The 25414-nt window shown below is 40.7% G+C and overlaps 1 protein-coding gene across 4 annotated transcripts in view; it reads right to left on the minus strand.

Annotated features, from left to right (window-relative positions):
• ASXL3 (ASXL transcriptional regulator 3) overlaps nt 1–25414 on the minus strand; it is a 196997-nt gene that overhangs the window by 10875 nt on the left and 160708 nt on the right. For all 4 annotated transcript variants that reach the window (XM_086372262.1, XM_086372265.1, XM_086372263.1 and 1 more), the window contains 3 exons: nt 10983–11079; nt 8826–8931; nt 571–2530 (listed from right to left, as the gene is read on the minus strand). In XM_086372262.1, the coding sequence (XP_086228388.1) occupies nt 571–2530; nt 8826–8931; nt 10983–11079 (2163 nt within the window). The remainder of the gene's footprint in view (nt 1–570; nt 2531–8825; nt 8932–10982; nt 11080–25414) is intronic.

Below are 25414 nucleotides of genomic sequence, written 5' to 3' on the forward strand. Positions count from 1 at the left end.
CATTTGTATACATGTATATCTATGGCATTTTCCTCTGGGTTTGCAAAGCAATTTCATTTATTTATTCAAGAAGTATTTAATGAAGGTCTTTCAGAAGCCAGGCCCTCTCTGCTAGGCAGTGTGGTGTGTGGGGAGTTCAATGTTTGTTGGCAAATGAATGAAGGGGTAATACATACCTTCATTTCTTGAGTGCATGCCTCTGACTTGATCACTACTGTCTCTAGTTCTGCTAACTTTTATAGAATGATGAATTAACCTTCAAATTTATGTAGATCTCTGTCCTACATCTTGGAGTCCCCCAAAGGCCATGTTATCTGAGTGGCCTGTGGGCTCCTCCAGGCCCAGTTCTCCCTGTTCATTTGATTTTTCCCTTAAATGCCCAGGTCTAAATATATACATGTATCTAAACTTACTGTATGAACTCAATGCAGTCTGAAAAAGAATCACTTAGTATCAGACTGGCGCTGGGAGTATTGGAGTATAAACTGTGACATTTACTTTTGAAAAATGAAATATCTGAATAGGAAAAGCCTATCTATGGAATTTTTCGTTAAAAAAAAAATACCATACCTTGAGAGGTGGGACCCTTGGCTCCTCTCTTGGGGGTGGCTCTTTCTCAGGTGGGCTGCTGGACGAGATGTTCCGTCCAGCAGATGACTGGTCATCGTCTATCCTAGCCCTCTTCTCCTTACAAATCCCGAAGCTGTGATGCTCTGCAGTTTTCCTCTTTGATATTTCAGATTCTCTGCTTTCATTTCTTACCCCATCTGGGGACTTGGAGGGCTCTGACAACTTGGAAGAATGTGAGTTCTCCAGCCGATTCTGTGAGCTCCCCTGCTTATGCATTTTATTTCTAGAGCCTTCTGAAAATGAAGCCTTATCTACCGAGGAGACGTATTGTTTGTCCTGTAGTTTACCTGATGGGACCTCATTTCCCTTACTCTCTATCTCTTCAGAAAAGACGGGTAAGTCCAATGGTGAAGACATCCCTTTCTTTTCTGCTCTTTGCAGGACATTATGATTTTTCACTTTGATCATTTCTGTAGAAGGAAGTTCCGGAATTGAAGTGGGATAGGATTTCTCAGTTTCAACGTGTGATTTACAAGGCTGCTGATTCAGGGTGTTACTGTGTAATTCTTCTGATGAATACGCTTCAGGAGCAATTGAAGAAGAAGCCATTTTGATGGGTTCAGGAGCATCTGATAGAATCTTCTGTGGAGAGGTAACGCCCTCTCCCAAGGGCTTGGCAAGAGCAGAACCTTCGTCTTTCTGCGGGGAGGGTGGTTCTTCGGATACGGAAGTGGACTTTCTTTGTTGATGCACCGTTCTTTCATTCATGGAAGAACTGGAAACTGGAGATGTTTCTGAAGGAAGTGGCAAACTGGATATAAAAGTGGTCTCGGGCGTGAGAAGCATGGAAGACACTGAAGAAGTTTCTGACGTCAAAGGTAAATCAGACATGGGTGAAGTTTCTGATGTTAAAGGTAAATTTGATACTGGGGATGCTTCCGATGTCAAAGGTAAATTGGACATCAAAGATGCTTCTGATGTCTCAGGTGAGGTGGATATTGGAGAGATTTCTGACAGCAAAGATGCATGAAGATTTTCATCAGCGGCATTTCTCTGATTATATTTGTCCACATTTTCAGTGCTGGACACCTCAGAACAAAACGTTGTCTCAAGGGAGGTTGGAGTACACGGCTCTTCTGAAGTGCATTGGTTTTCCCCTCCTGGGGATGTCAGACTGGCACAGGCTCCCTCTGGGCTCTCAGAAGAGAAGGACGTCTCAGAGACGCAGGCATTTTCAGAAAGCTGCTCATCGGGCTCACTCTGCAGCTCCATATCCACAGCAATTCCTTCACTTGGAAATCGGCCTTCTAGGGATGATGACCCCGTTTTAATTTCTGGAGTGTTGGTCTCTAGTGCAATTTCTGGCTCCTTATGTTCTGTGTCACTAACATGAGTCATGGATAAAGTGGAAGGAATGAGCGAGTCACAGACTTCCAGCTGATCAATGACAACCGACATCTCTTCCTGGGGAGATTCTGATTTCTCTTCCACGTTAACTTCGATAGGAGGCAAAGTTTCCAAAACATCATTCATCATAACACAAGATTCCACATGATCTTCAGGAGGTGCTAATTGTGGCTCTTCATGAGAGGTGACTGGACTTTCCGACTCCTCAGAAAATTCAGGTATTGTCTTGTGATTCTCATCCTGGCACTCACAGATGCTGGTCTCGACCTCTTCTGCAATTTCCTCCTGAATCACGGATTCTTCAGGGATCAAGATGTCCTCTGATTCTGATTCTGTCATTACATCTTTACCTACATCTACCATTGGACAGAGCGTAGCACAGAATTCAGGCTCTGGAGAAGTTGGGCTTTTCAAGCTTTTTGGCTGTTCTTTCAAGGGAGTCTGTGCAGAAAGACTGGGAAGGCCAGGGGTCCCACAGGAAGAACTACTTTCAGCGCCATCAGTGTTTGGTCCAGATGTGAGCTTTACAGAGTCCTCTCTTGACATGCCCAGCCTGAACAGAAATTAGAAATACTAAATTATTGTTCAACCACAAAACATGAAAGGTACAACTTGGATCTCTCACCAAATATAGCATTCATAGAAGTAAATGCATCAAATTAATTTTATTATCACTAAGTAGCATGCTTAGCCTATGTAAACTAGTTTATGATGGCTTAGGTTTTCTACTGCTTTTATGTGCTCAATTGCTCAGTTGTGTCCAACTCTTTGCGACCCCATGGACTGCAGCCCGCCAGGCTCCTCTGCTCCTCTCCTCTTCAAGCAAGAATACTGGAGTGGGTTGTCATTTCCTTCTCCACAGGATCTTCCTGACCCAGGGATCAAACCTGCATCTCCTGTACTGGCAGGCAATTCTTTACCATTGAGCCACGTGGGAAGACTGCTTTTATAATCATACCTAAAATAAACTCTGCATGCATGCTCACTCAGTCATGTCTGACTCTTTGCAACTCCATGGACTTCAGACTGCCAGGCTCCTCTGTCTATGGGATTCTCCAGGTAAAAATACTGGAGTGGGTTGCCATTTCCTCCTCTAGGGGATCTTCCTGACCCAGGGACTGAATTCATGTCTCCTATGGCTCCTGCTTTGATAGGCAGATTCTGTACCACTGAGCCATCTGGGAAGCCCCAAAATAAACTTCTGGTTTTAAAAAAAGTATTGATTTTTATTCTATAAGCAAGGAAATATCAACCTTACCAAGTATTAGTAATAAGAAAATTGCATAGTACAAAAGATTAAAAAAATATGGGCTGAAAGGCAAAAGAATATAAAAAAATCTAAACTTTCATACTCAGGAAGTAGAAATATACCTTATAGTAGAAAATCTCATAGTCCTCAAAAGATGCAACATAACCAAATAATTAAAATAAATGGAAGATGGGTACGTTGTAAAATTCTACAACTGAAATGACTTCCAAAGATTAAGTTCTCTTAACCCAATGTAAAAGATGTCCATCACCTTATTTTAGTATCTAAATGTCTAACCTAAGATATGATGGAAATTTCTTTAAAGAATAATAAATATGGTTGGGGTCATCAAAGTTGATTCCACTAGATTACATCTGTGTGAGACAAGACATTTCAGTTCTTTCATGTAGATCTCTTACAGTAAAAATATTCCATAAAAAGATAGTATAGAATATCAAGAAATAGCCCAGGCCATAAGACAAAGTTCATCAGAATTATGATTGATAATATTGTAAATCACTATTTCCTATCATACTAAGTTACAATGTTAGCATCAGATGGTAGGGAAATATGCTGTTCTAAATGAAGTTAAATTAGAGTGCAGGCAATTACAAGGATGAGCAGGAGAGAGAATATTCCCAGAGGAAGAAACATATTTGAATGAGGAAATAGAGCTGTAACAGGAAAATACCTCAGTGAAATCTTCTTCAACCTTTTACTTAAATCCTCAGAATAAAAAGGAAGTAAGAAAGAATGTGCTTTTGGGGTATTTTTTCATTGCCTTCTTCACTAAATTTCAGAAAGCTGAGAAAGAAAGATAGAGGATACTTCCTTCATAATTAGTCTCTCTTCTTTCAACTTTCCCTACGATGGGTTCAAATTAAACCACAGTTTATATTATGCTAAGAAGGAAAGAATAATATAACTACACAACAGATGAATTTAGAACAGAAAAATCAGCTGGATACAAGGTCTCCTGAGGCCAGATCAAGTAAAGATATCACTGATACTAGATTAGATAGAGAATATACAAAACCTACCCACCAGCAGCCAAATTTCAGCTAGATGAGTCACAAGGATACTATTAAATATATACTATAATTTTGGGTTAGCATATTCATAACATCTACATAAGTAATTAAAACAAATTTAAGACAGTACTGTATCAAAAATCCTAAAGGAAATCAACCCTGAATATTCACTGGAAGGACTGATGCTGAAGCTAAAGCTCCCATACTTTGGCCACCTGATGTGAAGAGCTAACTCACTGGAAAAGAACCTGATGCTAGGAAAAACTGAGGGCAAAAGAAGAAAGGGGTAGCAGAGGATGAGATGGTTGGATGGCATCACTGACTCAATGGACACAAGTTTGAGCAAACTCCAGGAGATGCTGAAGGACAGGGAAGCATGGCGTGCTGCAGTCCACGAGGTCGCAAAGAGTCAGACACGACTTAGCGACTGAACGACAACCCTGGATTAAAGGCAGAGTAAGCCAGTACGAACCAAAATAAAGGTCACAAAGAGCAGAAAACTAAATCAGACAGATCTTAACTAAAGGGGAGTTTCAGTGGTAACATTCTTGGGAGAACTCAGAGCAATGAGAAGGCACATGGTCTCAGTCAACTGAAAATTATCTGATGGGAGGAAAATATCCCTCCTGTATTGAGGGAATATAGGTAATCTCAGAGTAAGAAAATTAGAAGGGCAGTCAATGAAATGTCCAAAATGCACCAGTCATCCAGTATGTAATCAAAGATCAGAAAAGATAAGCAAGAAGTCCAGGGAGGTAATGGGACAGAAACTCTATGGATAAACTATAACAAGGAAAGGGTCAATTAAATCAAAGAACTGTTGTATTCAGAACTCAGTGACACTGCTGGGGAGTCATGTTTATGCACAGCATTGTAGCTATCACCTTCCAGGGCAGGAGCCCCCAAATTTCATGCCAAAAATTGTAGATGTGTGAATTTTTCTGAGAAGGATTTGCAGGATTAAGACACTGAGCAAATTACTTAACCATACTGTGTACACCTGGGGAAATCAGTTTCACTGCCTCTCCGTTTCCTAATCCCCCTTTAAAAAAAAAAAAAAAAAAGAGTAATAATGGTATCCACCTTATAGGACAGTTGAGAAGATTAAGTGAAACAATATTTGCAAAGCTCTTAGAAACCTATTAGAGCCTGAATATGCTCAGTGATTATCTGCTGACTGAGGAAAAGTCTCTGTGTGGTCTTACATCATGGGCTGTCTGACATAGTGTGTGTTGTACAAAGACAATGGTTGATGCAGACTGAGCTGATAGAAGAACAAGCCCAACACACGAGAAAAACTAAGGACAGGTTCTTTGGAGGTGACTGTCTTGCTTATGCTTCTCCCATTACTGACAAGAATGTTCCCAACACTCTCTTTGTCAGAAAAGACAGGAAGGCAGGGTTCTTAATCTTGCTGGACATCAGCGTGATAGAGAAGCATCTAAAAATACAGATTCCAGGGTTCAACTCCTGGAGATCCCCAATCAGTATGCCTAGGGTGTGTGTCCTAAATCGGTATCTAATCTGTTTTTTAATGTAATTAGTTTATTTATGGTTGCACTGGGTCCTTGCTGCTGTGTGCGGGCTCTCTCCAGTTTTGGCAAGTGGGGGCTACTCTTTGTTATGGGGCCTGGACTTCCTACTGTGGTGGCTTCTCTTGTCGTGGAGACAGGCTCCAGGTGCATGGGCTTCGTTAGTTGTAGCACGTGGACTCAACAGTTGTAGCACAAGGGCTTAGTTGCCCTGCGGCATGTGGAATCTTCCCAGCCTAGGGATTGAACCTGTGTCCCTTGCGTTGGCAGGCAGATTCTTAACCACTGGACCACCAGAAAAGTCTTGTATCTAGTTTTGAAAGCTGCAATGAGGACTGTGATGCCAGCAGGCTTGAGTAATAGTGCTAGTAATAATATAAGAAGGCTGATAACTAGCCTGCCACAATTTTAATTTTTGAGAAAGGAGATTACAGCCTTTTAGTTTTGCTTAAATATGTATATGCATCTGAGGTCTCAGGGCAGCAACTGAAAAGGAGCCTTCCTCCTCTTGAGGATGGCTACTTAGGACAATTCACCAGGGATGAGGCACACTCATGTGAGACTCCCTCTGACATTTTTCCTCATTTACAGGGGAGTTTTGTGAAATTAGATCAAACGGTACAAGCTGTATCGCCTACAATCATCTTAGTGTCTTCTATACAAAACACCACTTTCAAGCATCAGTTATGTTTGTGAGAATTAAAGCACAGATTCTTCTACCTAAGATGATTTAAAGTGAGTGAAAGTCGCTCAGTCAGTCATGTCCGACTCTTTGTGACCCCATGGACTGTATATGCAGTCCATGGAATTCTCCAGGTCAGAATACTGGAGTGTGTTGCCATTCCCTTCTCCAGGGGATCTTCCCAACCCAGATCTCCCGCATTGCAGGTGGGATTCTTTACCAGCTGAGCCGTGAGGGAAGCCCAAGATGATCTAAAGTTACTGTCAACTGTCAGCTCTTAAATCCCTCTTTTTTTCTTACAAATCTGATTATCTGTGAGACTCCAATTCTGCTCAAGGAGAATGTGTCCCTGTTAACTGGGAGGCAAAGGAGAGAATGCTTTCAATTTAGTTCAGTCACTACCACGCTTATCTACATCTGGTATTATCTTTTAAAACACACACAAATCAAAATAATAAATCAAAAAGTGGTTATACCCTCCTACACTGTTGATGAGAATGTAAATTGGTTCAGCTACTATGGAAAACAGCATGAAGAGTCCTCAAAAAAATAAAAATACCGTTGTCATATAAGGCAATAATCCCACTCCTGGGCAAAGATTCAGACAAAACTATAATTCAGAAAGATACATGCACCCCAATGTTCACAGCAGCACTGCTGAAAATAGCCAAGATGTGAAAACAACCTGAATGTCCACTGACAGATGAGCAGATAAAGAAGATGTGGCGCATAAACACAATGGAATACTGCTGCTGCTGCTAAGTCACTTCAGTCGTGTCCGACTCTGTGCGACCCCATAGACGGCAGCCCACCAGGCTCCCCCGTCCCTGGGATTCTCCAGGCAAGAACACTGGAGTGGGTTGCCACTGCCTTCTCCAATGCATGAAAATAAAAAGTGAAAGTGAAGTCGCTCAGTTGTGTCCGACTCTTAGCGACCCCATGGACTGCAGCCCACCAGGCTCCTCCGTCCACAGGATTTTCCAGACAAGAGAACTGGAGTGGGGTGCCACTGCCTTCTCTGCAATGGAATTCTACTCGGTCATAAAACCTAATGGAATAATATCATTTGCAGCAACATGGATGGACCTAGAAATTACCACCCTAAAAGTTAAGTTGGAGAAGGCAACGGCACCCCACTCCAGTACTCTTGCCTGGAAAATCCCAGGACGGGGGAGCCTGGTGGGCTGCCGTCTATGGGGTCGCACAGAGTCGGACACGACTGAAGCGACTTAGCAGCAAAAGTTAAGTCAGACGTTTACAGTATGTCATCACTTATATGTGGAATCTAAAATATGACACAAATGAACTTGTCTACAAAAGAGACACAGACACAGATAACAGACTTGTGGCTGCCAAGGGGCAGGAGAGAGATGGACTGGGATTTGACATTAGCAGATGCAAAGCATTATATACAGGATGGATATAACAAGGTCTTACTGTATCACATGGTGGTGGTTTAGTTGCTAAGTGTGTACAACCCTTGAGATTCCATGGACTGTAGCCCGCCAGGCTCCTCTGTCCATGGGATTCTCCAGGCAAGAATACTGGAGTGGGTTGCCATTTCCTTCTCCAGGGGATCTTCCCAACCCAGGGATCGAACTTCGGTTTCCTACATGCAAGTAGTCTCCTGGCTTGCAGGTGGATTCTTTACTGACTGAGTCACCAGGGAAGTCCATATATCACATGGATGGAGCTATATTCAACACCCTATGATAATCCATAATGGAAAAGAATATAAAAAAGAATGTATAATATATATTTCTTATACATACATACACTGAATCACCCTTGTAGAGCAGAAATTATTACAACACTGCAAATCAACTATCCTTGAGTAAAATAAAGTTTTTTTTTTTTTTTAAAGTGGTTATAGAGAAAGAGGAAAATGGACAGAGCAATAGATAGTACTTCAGGCTTTCCTTAAAATAAGGACTAAACAAATGTATACTCAGAGTCAACATTTTTGGAAAAATGTGAGAAATAAATATGTATCTAAGGCTGCTTATCTCTAATGATTCATTAATGAAAATACTTAGACTAAAAAAATAGCAGATTTTTACTAAAATCCAGTTAAGAAAGACAAAATTGACTTCTCTGGAATTCATGTGCTATTTTCAGTCCAAAATGAATTTTCATGGACAAGTTATAAACCATTGAAAATGCATTTAAAAAAAATTTAAGTGCTGATGTGTCACTATAATTTTACCTGCAATTTCTTACACTGAGGGACTATTGCCTTTTATCACAGGTTTATTAAGTTTTACGGCACATGAGTGTGCTGTGTGAACAAAGAGAATTACATTTTCATTTCCTTCTAAGAGAAATGACACACAAAAAAATGCTGTAGTACTTACTTTTCTCCATAAAACCTTTCAAAGAATTTTTCTTTCCAAGGTTCTGTTTTCTTTTCCTTTTCAATTTCTTGCCTTATCCGCAATTGCATTTCTGGAGTAAACTCTCCTAGAAAGAAAATGCTTAGATATTGAGGAAAAGCTGTCATATCTTTTGCCAATTAATAAAGAGAATATGTAACTAATTTGAGTAAAGGTTTATAAATACTGAAAAGTAACAGGTTGAGTGCTAATGATATTTCTACGGCTTCTCCTTTTATGAACATCACTCCGTCACTTAGTCGCAGACAGACTTGAAAGCTTTAGTAAATGTACTGTGTACTAGAGGCGGTAAATGAAACTGTATATTCAGTGTCCTTGATGAAACCAGTCTGGTGAACCCAAAAGCACACCATTGAGTATAATAATACAAGGTGGAACGCCCTATAGAAGCCATAAGTAAGAATATTCATAAATGTAGGGAAAGTACTTAACTCTGCCTAAATCGATTAAGAAAGACCATCTACAGAAACTGAGTCTTAAGTTAGCCTTTGAAAGATGACCACGCTTTCATAAAGTCATTAGCTCACAACGCACAGAGATATGAATATATATATTTATGTTCTTTTAAGAGGCCAATTGTGAGTAAAATACAGGATGAAATGGAATAGGAAAGATAGGCTGCGGTCAATTAACCAATACATGTTTTAAAGAGAGCCCTGAATGTTTTTCTGTAAGAGACTGAGGGAGGTCCTGGCGGTGTTCGGGGAGGGAGAAAAAGGGCCAAATAAGCAACTTAGAAACTGGCAGGCAGGCTACTAGGTAGCACAGACGAGAGAAGGAGAGTACAGTCAGGCCAACATCTTGAGAACGTTGAAGAACATGCAGATTCAAAAACACAAGTTCCTAACCAGATGGACCTGGGGAGAAGGGAGAGGATCAAAGATATCATTACGGTTTCTGAGTTAAGAGCTGTGAGAAAAGGGATGATCTTAGCAGATAGAAGGCAGAAGAAATGGTAGACATTTAAAAGGAATAGAATTTAATGCTGGCATTTAGGTTTTAAGGGGCTTGATGCTAGGAAGATCCTGCAGACTTGTGGAACGGAGCACTGAGCACTGGGAAAGAGTAGCTGAAGACAATTTTGGACGTTTTCAGCTTATGGGCCACAGCTGGAATCCTGGTGCTGAATAAGGCTGCTCAGAGTACATGAAGAGTTATAAAAGCGAAGAACAGGGAAGAGAATGGTGGAGGCATCACTATTACCAGCAGGTGAAAGAACAGGAGCTCCTGAAGGAAGCCGAGAGAAGGCTGTCAGAAAGGTACCCGGGACGCAACCTAAGACATATTATGAATGTCTAGTGGAAATGGCTTCAGCCACTCTGGTGAAAGAAAAAGCACACAGTTGACTATAATAACGTAGAAAACCCTGTAAAAGCCACAATAAAAAATGTAGTAAAAGTACAGAGAGGGAAAGCACTTATTTCTGCCTAAAGCAATTAGGGAAGACCATGCATAGAAGCTGATTCTCGAGTTAGCTTCTGAAAAGTGACCAAGCTTTCATAAAGTAATTAGCTCACAAGAAACAGAGATACGAATATGTACTGCATGGGGTGGAAAACAAGTGAGATACTGGAGAAGCAACATGAAAGGCAGGACAGAGGAAAGGAAACTGGACTTTAAAATCAGAAAGCAATTCATATTCTCTAGAAAGAACTGTTTCCATTGTGTAAGACTGGGCCACTCCCAGCCGTAACAATGTGCGCGGGGAAGGGAGTAAAAATGTGACACTGGATATTTTCTAGTCTTTCAAGAAGGAAGGATAAGGCAAAGTGTGCCTTCAGGGGAGGACAATATTAAAAGAAGATTCTTCAGAGTCTTAGGCCTTAAGAAAATATATAATATATCAAACATATAATTAAAATGATTATTCCAAAGAATATCTTGCTATATCAAACTGTTATCATGTTCTAGATAATGCTATGCTTTCTTCAAAAATCCTGGACATCAAAATTGCCAAGAATAATAAGAGAATTAATGAAGTCATTTGAAATAGGATGTGAGTTTTAATTCAAGTATACTTCAGTGGGGGAAATGACTTGGGAATCAGAGAAGAGTGCAAATCTCAGAACAGTATGTGTACTCAGATCTGTCAAATAATAATGGAAAATAGAAATTTACCTTCTGCCAGTCGCTGTTTCCAGCCTTGTGCTGCATATGCAAAGAATTCATTATTTAGAGCTGAAGTACTGAGGCGTAAAATTCCATCACTTCCCATCTAGGAAATAAGCCGACAAAAACAAGATTCCATCAAGAATAATTCAAAGCAAAAGTACGCAGGAAAGAAGCGAAAACTGAGGGTACGTGTGAGAGAGAGAGAAAATGAGAGACAGAAACAGCAGGGCAGGAGGCAGGGAGGAAAGGAAGGAATTTAACAAAAGATGAATCTCCTAGTAGGAAAACTGCACTGTTTACAGTGACTATTACAATGACTATATAGCAATTTAGGAATAAATTTAGCAATGTATTAGGCATTTCCATTATCAGTGGTGAGTACAACAAATGTATGCGGTTTAATCAAAGAAGTTTTCTATCTTTATCATTTTAATGTGCTTTAAGTGGTACTGAATTAAAAATCAAGATATGCGCACACCTTTAGATTGAGTTTTTTAAAATTAAATTTTCTGAATTTTTTGTGAAAGCTAAAGAAATCTAGTCTGATCACTTGGATTCTTCCACTGTCTGAGGTTTAGACAACAGAAAGTTCTGGAGCATATTAAAACACACCCACACTCTCATACATACCTCTCTCTCTCTTCTTCTCACCTCTCTGGTTGCACACACAAAACAGGTATACAAAGTTTAAAAGCAGTATATGCTATATGCTACTAATGTTTCCCTCAAATATTTTTAAAATTCATGAATAGAAGAGATTCAGAGAAGCATCACCAAACTGGATGCTTTTTTTAACTTTCCAACTATTTACAACATCTTTTCTGGGTATATATTCTGCCTGCTGAGACGGGATAAAAAGAACTAGTGTGTCCTTGGCTGACTTTGTAAGTAGCTGTGGAGTGAAGAGAGAACATATAAAAAGTTAAACAATGCCAAAAATTAGGTGAGTGGGAATTAAAAAGGACAAAAAAAAGTTAGGGAAGATATCTAGGTGGACCTGAGTAGTTGAGAAGAACTTGATGCCAGAGGTGAAATGGGTTAGGGTCTTGGGAGATTAACAGGATTGGGACAGGATGGTTTTATATAAAGCATACAGTACAGAGTGTAGACTGGGTTGTGGACACAGGATGTCACAATCAGCAACTGGACGGTTCATGAAGAGGTGAAGATGTTTTAGTCTGCTACTCAAAGGCTTGGCAAACTGTAGCTCCAGTTATATTTTCAAAGATTTCTTTTTATTCTCACAAACACACTCATATCCTAAGCTCTAAGAAGTCTCTGCCATCTGAAAACACACTCAGATTTCTTATCACCATGTTTTCATTCGTTTTTTTTTTGTGTGTGTGTGTTCTTTTCACTCCATTTTCACCCAAAGAAATGCTGTCCCTCTTTTAAAATTTAACTCAAACCATGACTTCATGAACGTGTCAGCTGAACCATCATTCAGGAGCAAAGGAGAAAACTGAGTCGAAAACTAAATCTTATACTGCTGCTGCTGAGTCGCGTCAGTTGTGTCCGACTCTGTGCGACCCCACAGACGGCAGCCCACCAGGCTCCCCCATCCCTGAGATTCTCCAGGCAAGAACACTGGAGTGGGTTGCCATTTCCTTCTCCAATGCATGAAAGTGAAAAGTGAAAGTGAAGTCGCTCAGTCATGTCTGACCCTCAGCGACCCCATGGACTGCAGCCTTCCAGGTTCCTCCATCCATGGGATTTTCCAGGCAAGAGTACTGGAGTGGGGTGCCATTGCCTTCTTTGAAATCTTATACTACCTACTCTAAATGTAATCTCTTGTTGTCATTCAGTCGTTCAGTCGTGTATGACTCTTTGCAACCCTATGGACTGTAGCACCAGGCTCTTCTGTCCTTCACTGTCTTGGAGTTTGTGCAAATGCATGTCCATGGAGTCAGTGATGCCATCCAAATATCTCATCCTCTGGTACCCCCTTTTCCTCCTGACCTAAATGGAATAATGGTCAAAAAATCCAGAGAAGAGAGGCACTGAACAGATGTGACATAAGCTGAATGCTGCCATCACGACAGCCACAGATTAGAGATCTTGAATTTCCTTACCTAAGATACTGATAACCACACTAAAATATTTAATCCACTTGGAAAATTTACAAGACTGTTCACTCATGGATTCACCATTTCCTCCCAATGATTTCATCTTATTGCATGCGTGCATGTTCAGTTGCTTCAGTCATGTCTGACTCTTGCGAGCCCATGGACTGTAGCCCCCTGGCTCCTTTGTTCATGGAATTCTCCAGGCAAGGATACTGTAGTGGGTTGCCACTTCCTTCTCTAGGAGATCTTCCCGACCCAGGGATCGAACCAGCATCTTCTGTGTCTCTTGCATTGGCAAGTGGGTTCTTTACCACTCACGCCACCTGGGAAGCCCAGATACTTATCAAGTCACTTACATGAACCTGTGTATCTGGCACTCATCTGGGTGCAGGCAATACAGCTGCAGTAGAAGGAAAAGCCTCTACCCTCATTTTCGAATACACTCCGCATACAGCAGATGCTTCTGGTCCCTGTATCTCTCCCACCCACCTGGGCTCAGCACAGTTGTGATGTCTGGTGACACTGCCATGCCAGTCCCCACCTCAGCATCTCACCACAGCCCCAAAACGGGAGTGGATAAACTGGACAATTCTAGGACACCACCTTTTGGGATGCGGTTATGAACTGAAGCAAAGGAGGCCACTTGGTGCTGTGTCCCCAACAGTTAGAACAAGTAGGTGGAAGGCAAGTGCCCGGGAGAAAAATGAAGTAGTTTACTGTGAGGTGCATTTATGGAAGGCATGATGAACAAAGGCAGATTTTCTACATTTGAGCACACACATGTGCTGAACAATTTGGAGTCCATGCACAATGCCTGTTATATTGCAGGTACTCAACAAATGTTTATTACACTCTCCTTGCTTTGTGTAAGTGAAAGATGTAACACTGAACTCCAGTAGCTGACATGCAGGATTTTAATTTAGTATATTTTGCCAGGCCAGGGGACATGATGAGTTATTAATTGACATTTCAGCATAATTTTAAGACACAAAGAAATACCAGACCCAGATTAGCTCTGACAAGAGTCTCAAGATTTCAGCACATGAAAATGCACGATAGTGTGAAATGACCACATTCAAGAATATGGAAGCTAGCCCTGGAGGAAACTGTTTTTCTTTTAAAACAGAAAAATAATATTAATGGCCAGGCTTCCAGCCTGTATGAGACAGCACAATTAAACATGAAGGCTGAATTCGACTTAGGAAATACGTGCCAATAAAACTTTTGAAATACACAATTAATTTTATGGCCTTTAAGAAATACTGTCCAAAAGACATGGCATTTAAATGAGCTGGAACAATAAACATTTCTGAGAGGTTTACTTATTTATCACTGAGCTATAAATTCTTGTTTTTTTCTGATTACCCACAATAGAAACATTCATTCTATGTAACTCAATGAAAAATCTAAAGAAGTTGTTGATAAGTTATGTTTTGTTTTTAATTAGAAGGAGAAAAACTGTGTGTGCTCATTGCTATGGAGAAAAATAAGTGTGAGGAAGAAAATCTTATTTGTGGAGAGATCCTTTCACAAAGATTTAAGTCTTGATTGGTGAGTACATCACTTGCCTTTGGGGTTGATTACATTAACATACATTTTATGGGATGTCTATCAGTGGAATGCAAAGGATTAAAAAGATGTTGCTACTTACAAGCCATCCAATGTTTGATGTTCAATTAATATTGTTCTATATGAGAATATATCTTGGGTTAATAATAATGCTTTGCACATCTAATAGATTATTTATCCCTTTTTCTAATTTGGGATTTCCTGCAAGTGGTTTGGGCTTCCCAGGTGGTGCTGGTGGTAAAGAACCCGCCTGCCAGTGCAGGAGACGCGAGAGATGAAGGTTTGATCCCTGGGTCGGGAAGATCCCCTGGAGGAGGGCACTGTAACCCACTGCAGTATTCTTGCCTGCAGAATCCCATGGACGGAGGCACCTGGAGGGCTACAGTCCACAGGGTGGCAAAGAGTTGGACATGACTGAAGCGACTTAGCACGCAAGTGATTTGGCATGGATGGCAGGTGGGCTGCCTAGATGAATAGTGAGAAATGTGCTGCAGAGTCAGAAAGTGGCTAAATCCTAACGCGGCATCTAGACAGACCAAGCAGTTTGGAATTTATTCTACAGGTAGTGGGGAGGGAGCCATTCGAAACAAAGTCAAAACAAAATGAAAACATTCATGCTGAGTGTGTGCGGGGAAGCAGACTGTCAATCTGTTGATGTAGATGGTGTGTCCAGGATGGGCCTCTCTGCTCGTTGCTGATCAAGGACACCGGAGCCGACACTTGAATGAGTGAAGGAGAAGCCACCAGCATTGGGGGAGGGTGTGCTCAGTGGATGGATGTACTTGCAGCGGCCCTCAGGTGGGGCTTGCGAGGAGGCCCTAAGAGCTGGAGAGACCTTAATAGTGGGAGGAACAGGGGTTCAAAACCCAGAATCATACTGGGCCTGGCAGCCCAATGAAAAGACTGGCTTGTCCCTCCTGAGTGAGCTGGAGAGCCTCTGGGGGATTTGGGCCCAACAATGAAAAGCTCTGACATTTCAAATGGAGAGCTCTGACTGCTGTGTTTAAAAAAGACTTCAGAGCTGCCCAAGAGCAATATAGATACCGGGTCACATCTGTGATTTTAATTTTTCTAATAATCACACTGAAAGAAGTAAAAACATGAAACTCATTCTAATAACACAGTTTTAATCTGACCTATCCAAGATGTTGTTTCAATATATAATCAGTATGATATTGTTAATGAGCTATTTCTCATTCTCTCTGTATACTAATTCTTTGATGTCCACTATGTATTTTTAGAACATATCTTAGTTTAGATAACCCATACTTCTAAAGCTCCACAGTCACTGCTGGCTAGCAGCTACTGTTGTGGAGAGCACAGTTTTAGAAGACAAGAGACTCACCAGGGACATGAGGATGTAGTTATTGAGATAATCCAGATGGTAGCTGCACTAGGTTGACAGGTACAGAGGTGGTCAGAAAGGTTGGGTTCTAATTATATTTGGAAGGTTGAGCCAGTAGTACTTGATGATGGACTGGATGTGTGGTATGAGAGAAAGTGAGCAGGCAAGGATGACGCCAAAGACTTCTGGCCTTGGCAATTAAAATTATGAATTGCTATTTATTACAATGGAAAAAAATGGAAAGAGGAGGTTTAGTTTGGAACCAATTAAGGTTGAGATGCTGATTATAAATCCAAATTGAGGTCTTTTACCTATCATTCTGCATATAGTATGAAGAATGCCCTGGACAAATGCAGGGACTTCTGTCAAGAAGTGACAAGAGAAGACCAAGGAACAAATGATGAAAAGTGTTGAGGCTACTCGGCAGCAGGAGTAAAGATGGATGACATGCACGAGAAGTCTGGGAATCAGAAATGATGGGGCTGGGTGAGCACGTGTTGGGTGGTGAATGAGCTAAAGGCTTGAAAGATGATTCCCAAGAAGAAGGCTTGGCTAATTTGGTGGATGCTGGAAAGAGGCATTAGGACAGGTAAAGCACAAGGGGGGAGTGGTGTCTTAGACAAAGAAATGATGGGATTTTCTTTGAATATGCCAATATAAGGGAATGGAGAAGGCAATCAAGTAAAGGTGATCTAATCAATACTGGAAACTCAGGGAAGAAGCCCACTGGTGAGGAAGGAATCAAGCATAGAAAATTTGTCATTAGTAGTAAAGAAAGTGTAATTTAAAACATGGATATGAATGAGAACACCCAGGAAGAGCTAACCAAAAGAGAAGATGGCATAAAGCAAAGCCCTGAGGAACACCAACACAGAAGGAATGGGCAGAAGTAAATCCTGCCAGGAAGACCGAGAAAAATCAGTCACAGGTGGAAAGAAAATCAAAGCAGATGGCATCACAGCTGAAAGAAAAGAGTTTCCAGAAGATGAGCTGTAGTGTGTATGTACTAATATCTACCAAGCCATATGGGATTACTCAGGTCAGCACTGTGTACAGTACACTATACTAGCTGTTATGTCTGATAAAACAATCAACAGGGTCTTTAGAGCAAGGACAACCTAGTCAGTGAGAGACCAACCAGGAATCTAATGCAACAGCAAGAGGAATGAGCAGACAGACTATAAGCAATTATTACTAACCCTCTTATACCCTGGAACAAGCATTCAGTGCCCTTGTATTCTACACTCCAGGAAGAACTAGAGTTGGGGAATTCATCCTCTCTAAACGGTAAGTTTTCATTTTTTACCTTACCATTAAGTACGATTCAGACGGCTCAGGAGACTCTCTATAAGTATGGCTCAAGTTTTATCCACAAGAGAAAATGTAAGTATAAAGTTAGACATAAAAAATGAAAGAGGGCTGCTGAGAGAGATGGATTAGTAAGGGAGAGAGAATCAATGGTATACTAAAGACAATTTGGCCAATAATTTTTGAATGCTATTTCTTAAACTGCATTAAGATAACATTTTCTAAACTGTGCTTTGCAAAACAGGGATTTTTCAAATGAGGAATTACAATTTTAATGGATAATCTATCTAAAAGGAAATTGATTCTACTATCCAATAAATATAGCCTATACTTACTAAATATGATAGAATGATTTTCTTTACTGCATGTATTCTTGAATATGTTAGGATTTATTTTAAAGCATCATGCAGTATTTCCCAAACTTTTAAACCTTGCAATCCTCTTCTAGAAGAATTATCACTATCTCATGGAACAAAAACAAGTGTTCTCCAAAATACAGTTTGGGAGATGATGTATTGGGTTGGCCAAAAAGTTCATTCAGGTTTTTCTATAATACTATCTTATGGGGAAAAAAAAAATACCATCGTAAGGGAAAAATGGAATGAACTTTTGGCCAACTCAATATTAAAAGTTGTGAAAGTGTCATTGTCAGCAGCAGTCAAATGAGATAAACCTACCACAGTGAATTTGCACACACTAGGTACTAAATCCTTGTTAAGCAAAATGAACGAAAATTTCTGAGATCTGGACATGGGATAATTTTCTACCCATTGCAAAAATCAAATATTCATAAAAAATAAAGTAAAAACAGTAAAGGATGATGCTATAAGTCTTAACAACCTCAATTTCAAAGCCCACTGCAAGAAACAATTATTTCACGTTACTTTTAAAAGTTATATCAAAGTATGTGCATGCGTGCTCAGTTGCTTCAGTCATATTGGACTCTTTATGACCCTGTGAACTTGTAGCCCACCGGGATTCCGTGGGATTCTCCAGGCAAGAATACTGGAGTGGGTTACCATGCCCTCCCCCAGGGGATTTTCCTGACCCAGGTATCAAACCCACGTCTTCTGCGTCTCCTGCTTGCAGGTGGATTCTTTACCACTGAGCCACCAGGAAAGCCCATATCAAAGTATAAGTGCATATAACAACTTTTCTTTAAATACACAGAAACTGTCATTATAAAACTGTAATCAAGACTATCAGGAACTATACGGATGTCAAAGAAAAAAGTGCAACAACATTTTCATTTTCCTCCACCTAATTTTTTAAAAATGTGCATGGAATTAAGCTAATGTGAACAAAAAGAAATCTCAGAAATATTACCAAAGAAATCAACATTTGGATGGAAAAGCAGAAGGCTTTTTTGTCATCACTGTCATGTGAGTGAAGTCACTCAGTCGTGTCCGACTCTTTGCGACCCCGTGGACTGTAGCCTACCAGGCTTCTCCGTCCATGGGATTCTCCAGGCAAGAATACTGGAGTGGGTTACCATTTCCTTCTCCAGGGGATCTTCCCGACCCAGGGATTGAACCCAGGTCTCCCGCATTGGAGGCAGACGCTTTAACCTCTGAGCCACCAGGGAAGCCCTATTACTGTCATAATGGGTCATTAAAACTGGTTTTATTATAAAAGCCTCTCTTCTGAGTCAAGCTGATTCCTTTTCTTCCTACTACTTGGCTCCTCAGGAAATCCCTGCTGAACGCTACAATGGAAACCACAAGATAAGAAGTTGAGCAGGGAAGAATTTGGGAGGTGGAAGATCCACTCTACTGAGGGTGATGGCAGGTGTATCTGTTAACTAGAATAAAGCTCCTGAGGCAGAGATGTGGGTAACATTTAATTATTAAATGAGATGTGCAAGTATGTAAACTTCCAAGGGGTTTGAAAACAAAAGAAGATTATAAGATGACAAAATAACAGCTAGTCTTGTGGGAGTAGATTCTCACCTTCTCATTAAAAAATACATGTAAACATGTATGTGGATCAGGAAGATTCCCTGGGGAAGGGAATAGCTACCCACTCCAGTGTTCTTGCCTGGAGAATTTCAGAGGAGCCTGGCAGGGTACAGTCCATGGAGTCGCAAAGAGCTGGATGTACCTGAGCAACTAACACTTCCACTTTTTTTTTCACATACCTATATAATCATGTATAACTATGTGTGTGTAATAAAGTTTTCTTCATTTTCTTTATCTGGAAACACGCTTTAACAATCCGATGACTTAGCTAAGATAAGCACTGCCTTTGGAATGGAATCTCTTGGACCTCTCAAGAGAACTGTTCACCAGACACCTCCCCAAGCCTCCAAGTCGACAGAGGAGGTCTTCAATTAAGAGGTTAGGAAAGCCATGCCCCAGGGTAAGACCTGCTGGCAATCAATTTCTCAGGTCCCAATTAATGAGCAAAAGGAATTCCCTAGAAATAAGAGAAAAAGATTTTCTCATAATTGCTGCTACGAATTTCAGCATTTACAATCCGAAGATCCACACTTGAGGGATGTGTATGATATTAAAAATATATGAAAACAGCATTTTGATATTGATTCTTAAAAGACTTCAATTATTGAGTTTTAATTACTTTACTTACATGAGATTTACCTTAATCTTATATACAGTAATTAAAAGCAGATATCATTTTCTAAAGACATTGTTTTATACATTTACATTCTGCCACTTTTTCTAAGAATCACCCTATTTTAAATTGCAAAGGGAGGAATCTCTCTGTTCAAAGTGCTATAATGTCTCTCATGCTTCAGCATCTTGCTCAGAAGATACATAGCCTGTGGTGAAATAGGTAAAAATAGTGAAATACAGACATCTGAAGACAGAAGTCAAGTCACGGACAGACCCTTTAATCACCCTTTCAAAATTAGAGAAGTATGTTTTGATCTTTATGGTTCATCTTTTTCATTAAACTTTGTGAACAACCCCCTGGCCACATCCTGGGACGATCTGACAGGCCTTGATGAGAAATGACTTTTTTGATCCAAATGCAGATAAACAAAATTTGAACATGTTTTAGCAAATATGAGAATGTGTGTATATCTTAAAAGACATTCTCTCTTATAATTATATTTTCATCAATGTTCCCTCTGTGGGAGGGAAATGAAAAAGCAAACTTCCAATGCAACCATATAATACTAAAGTTTTATGTAGTGAAAAAAGTTCATGTTCTTGTACAGATAAAACAAGGTTCTGTTATAATGAAGTGGGAATCAATGAATCACTGTTTCTGCCTGTAATACACAGAACAGCTGTGTTTAATTGACTATCTATTAGTCACTCATTTCTTTAACAAATATTTCATAAGCAGCCACTACTTGCCAGGGACTGTAAAATGGACAGATAGCTTCTGCTGCCATAAGAGCTTTATTAATATCTAGGATAGGACAGAAAAAAAATAATGTTCATTATAATGGTACAATAAGTACCCAGAGGAGGAAAAGATGCTAGAACAACTTCCAGACCTGGCTAACTAGTATGCCTTTAGTTTCCCCTTTTATAGCCTGTTAAAATCTATGCCTGAAGTCTATTCCTCTCCCCAGTTAAACAATGGCCCAGCCCACTCTTCAGAGAAGGCAATGTCACCCCACTCCAGTACTCTTGCCTGGAAAATCCCATGGACAGAGGAGCCTGGAAGGCTGCAGTCCATGGGGTCGCTGAGGGTCAGAAACAACTGAGTGACTTCACTTTGACTTTCACTTTCATGCATTGGAGAAGGAAATGGCAACCCACTCCAGTGTTCTTGCCTGGAGAATCCCAGGGACGGTGGAGACTGGTGGGCTGCTGTCTATAGGGTCGCAGAGAATCAGACACAACTGAAGTGACTTAGCAGCAGCAGCAGCCCACTATTGTTCAGTTATAGCTATATTTATAATAATAAGTATAATTAATTTAGTACCTACGTAGGTAAGTGGTAAAACAGGATTTGATGGCTCAAATGAATATATGTTTATTCTACCATGGGGCTTCCTTAAATTAACATGCAGGCATTTTTTCTTCTACTCAAAACCTTTATGTGCTAGGTGCTGGGGGAAAAAACAACAATAAACAAAAAGATAGGTCCTGTCCTGAAACGTTATAATGAAAAATTGTGCAACATGTACAATGACAGAATGTTCCAGGTCCATGTATGTAGGAAGGACTCTCTGAGATACTAATTTCTAGGTAGTGATGTATGCGAAGGCAGGGATGAGTAAGCCCTGTAAAAGGTGAAGGATAGCTCAGTTGGTAAATCATCCGCCTGCAAGGCAGGAGACCTGGGTTTGATCCCTGGGTTGGGAAGATCCCTTGGAGAAGGGAAAGCAACCCACTCCAGTATTCTGGCCTGGAGAATTCCACAGACTGTACAGCCCATGGGGTCACATAGAGGCAGACATGACTGAGCAACATGCACTTTCACTTGCATCAAAACTCTGAAAAGAGAAGTAAAGGATATGGTTTGAAGTGAAATGGGGTTGAGAGTGTCGTAGCTGAAGGATTATGTAGCATCAAGATTTGTTGTTGTTTGTGCATATTTCCTTTTTTTAAAATGGATATTCTTAGCTGAGAAAGATCCACCTCTACAGGGTTTAATTTATTTGCTTGTAAACTAAGGATAACAAACTATTAACTTCACAGAGTTTTTGTGAGGATTAAATCCCTAAATATGTATAAAATGTTTTGACTAGGGCTCATTTAGGGAAAGATCTCAAGAAGTTCAGCTATATAATAACTCCTAGTAGATGTGACAGACACACCCCAGGGCACCCCTGATGTGCCTCTGTGTGTGTGTGTGTGTGTATGCGCGCGCGCGCACACGCTGTGTATCTGTGTGCTGGTGTCATTGTTTAAGTCATGTCTAACTCTTCACAACCCCATGGACTGTAGCATGCCAGGCTCCTTTGTCCAAGGGATTCTCCAGGCAAGAATACTGGAGTGGGTAGCCATTCCCTTCTCCAGGGGATCTTCCCAACCCAAGGATCAAACCTGCATCTCCTGCACTGCAGGCACATTATTCACTGCTGAAGCACCAGGGAAGCCCTTGCGTATCTGTGTTCAGGTGATTAAAAGAGAGAATACAAGACTCCAAGCAGCATTATCAAGGAAGATGGATTAAAAAGAAACAACAGACTAATCTCCATGGGGACAGGGATTTGCATTCCATGATAGAGTAGGTACTTAATAAATACTTGTTTATTTTGTTGTGGTTCAGCTGTATCACTATTTGATGCATCTATTAACCTTATCCAGTCTTCCAATGGCAGTGCCAAAAAGATGCTTTCATTAGGGGCGGAAAAAAAACAACAACTGATTTTATAAGGAACATACAGAGAGCAGGAGCTAACTTTAGGTACTGTTTCTGATGTAAAGTCACAAAGAGGAAAACAAAGCAGACAATGGATTTTAGCTTTCACCCAAGGGGTTATCAACACCAGGGTTATGTTACTGTAACACAAGCTCCCAAAGTGAGACCAATGTATATTTTCAAATTAAATCAATCAGTTGTGCAGCAAAACAGAAAATGGAAGGAATACTCTGGTAGGCTTTAAATCCTTCCAGAGTAGAATGTAGAGGTTACTGTAATAAATTAAAATAAAAAACATTATAACAAACTTCTGATGTTTGAAAGATGCTCTGTGGCATTCTCCTTAGGTAAGTCACCTAGCATATCAAAGTGGAAAGAGGGCTGAATTTACAGTCAGTAAATCAGGCAGCTCATCCCAGTTTTGCATTTCCTATCGGTCTGAAGATGCTCCAGGTTCTTAACAGCTTCCAGCCTCTGTCTCATTACTCAATGGAAAAGTAAACAAACTCGCAAAGCTGTTCCATGAATTAGAAATAACAAATGGAAAGAACTCAACCACTTTCTAGTGAGTGAGATTTTAAAAGATAATATTTATGAAAAGCGACGTTTTAAGAAATCACTATCTAATAATGCTGCTGCTGCTGCTGCTAAGTCGCTTCAGTCGTGTCCGACTCTGTGCGACCCCATAGAGGGCAGCCCACCAGGCTCTCCATACCTGGGATTCTCCAGGCAAGAACACTGGAGTGGGTTGCCATTTCCTTCTCCAATGTATGAAAGTGAAAAGTGAAAGTGAAGTCGCTTAGTCGTGTCCGACCCTCAGTGACCCCACGGACTGCAGCCTTCCAGGCTCCTCCGTCCATGGGATTTTCCACACAAGAGTACTGGAGTGGGGTGACATTGCCTTCTCCACTACCTAATAATATTAGGCATCATTTACTGAGTAGTTAGGCTATGATCTTTTAAACCTGGGAATTCTTAAGTATGTTCTTTTTCAGTTGACGTCCCTTGAACTCATACACCACGGATACCAAAAAAGCAACATTTGGAGGCAGTTACCTGCTTTTGAAATTAGGTGTCATAACTGGAGAGCTGCGTACCACGTAGATATTGTCTTAGTTTTGGATTGTCACCTGAACTCTGTTGTTCCCTTCTGAGTCATCAGTCCCTTAACCTTGAGCAATATTAGTCCTGCTACCCACGCCAAAGCTGGCTGGCCCAGAGATCAGCGTCAAAGACAAAGCTGTCACAGAGAGACATTCTATGAATTGAGATAACCAATTAATTACCTCCTCCCTGTTTCACAGAAAGAAATAAGGTCTGAAAAACCGTAAGAGATGTCCTGAGAAGAACCAAGATATACCAGATCATCTAACAAAAGAATGGAGAGGTCTATACATTTAACTCCTTCCTCCTCCCCTGTAATTACTTAAAATCCTCCCCACCAACTCATCAGATCTCTTTTTCTTGCAACCTGAGCCAGGGCAGATGAATACAACTAGAAAGTATTACACTGAGTAATCTATTAAACATTTTCTACTTTGAAGAGCGTGCGCAATTCATTGGAGAAAGAAATTCCATCTGCAAAGAGAGCCAACGACCATGAAAAAGCTTAACTGCAGTGCAAATGAATAACGAGCCAGCAGTTCAACTTACACAGCACATTATAAGGGGAGACTTTCATAAAGATAAGACTCTAAATCAACTTGTAAATTTTTATAACAAAATGCCAAACATGCCACTTAAATCAAACCAACACCGAGCACCTAAGTGAAAATCCTAAGACACACAAGTCTCCCTTTGTCAGTAACGGAGGATGCCTGTCCATCCCAGATAGCTAAATTACTTCTGTCAGATGGTGGCACACCTAACCTCCATTCCTTTACTTCCTCGTTTCCCCAGTACATTCTATGATAGGAATCCTTGAGATATTATTCCCAGGGAAATAAATAATTTTATGGTTAATTAACTTTATCTACACAAAGTTCAACAAGTTCCTTCTCTGCAGAGCTTTGGAGCCTTTACTATGCCAATGAGTGTGGCCTTTCTCAAACTCCTGAAAGCTCAGAACGTGGCTCCCCATGGAATATTCTGGGGGAATGAGGCTGTGAAGATTGTGTTCATGACAGGAAAGGTTGCCTTATGGTATCTAAAGTACAGCAAGTCAGAGCATTGACAGAGTCAGAGTCTGGCATACAGAGTGACGCAAGTCAGAAGGAGAGAAACAAACATCTGATATTAATGCATATATGTGGAGTCTAGAAAAATGGTACAGATGAACCTATTTCCAAGGCAGGCATGAAACCCAGATGTAGAGAATGGACATATGGACATGGGGCGGGGACGGGATGGGGCTGGTGGGGAGGGGAGGTGGGATGGAGTGAGAGATTGGGATTGACGTGTACCATGGATAAAACAGATAACTAGTGGGAAGCATGGGGAGCCTAGCTCGGTGCTCTGTGAGGACCCAGAGGGGTGGGACTGGATAGGGGGAGGTTAGATAGGTCCAAGAGGGAGGCGATACATGTACACATAGAGCTGATTCACTTCATTGTACAGCAGAAACTAACACAACATTGCAAAGCAATTATACTCCAGAAACAAAAAACCACTGTTCGTTTTGTGAAAAATAAATAAATAAACCCCACACACATACCAAAAAAAATAAAAAAGGATTATAGACTGAGACTCTATTACTCTATCCCTCAATTGACTGGTCTTTGAAATTCCAATTCAGTGAACTCTCAGCCTGTTGTCAAAGACCAGAATAAAAGAGGCCTTTGTGAACCATGTCCTGGTCATTCTTACAAAATTGCCATTGAAACATAATTCACACACTATCAGGTATTCCCTACATGTAAACCAAT

The sequence above is a fragment of the Bos grunniens genome, chromosome 24, assembly GCF_055505025.1.
Source record: "Bos grunniens cultivar Pamir isolate PY7600 chromosome 24, Bosgru_T2T1.0, whole genome shotgun sequence".
Taxonomy (NCBI): Eukaryota; Metazoa; Chordata; class Mammalia; order Artiodactyla; family Bovidae; genus Bos; species Bos grunniens.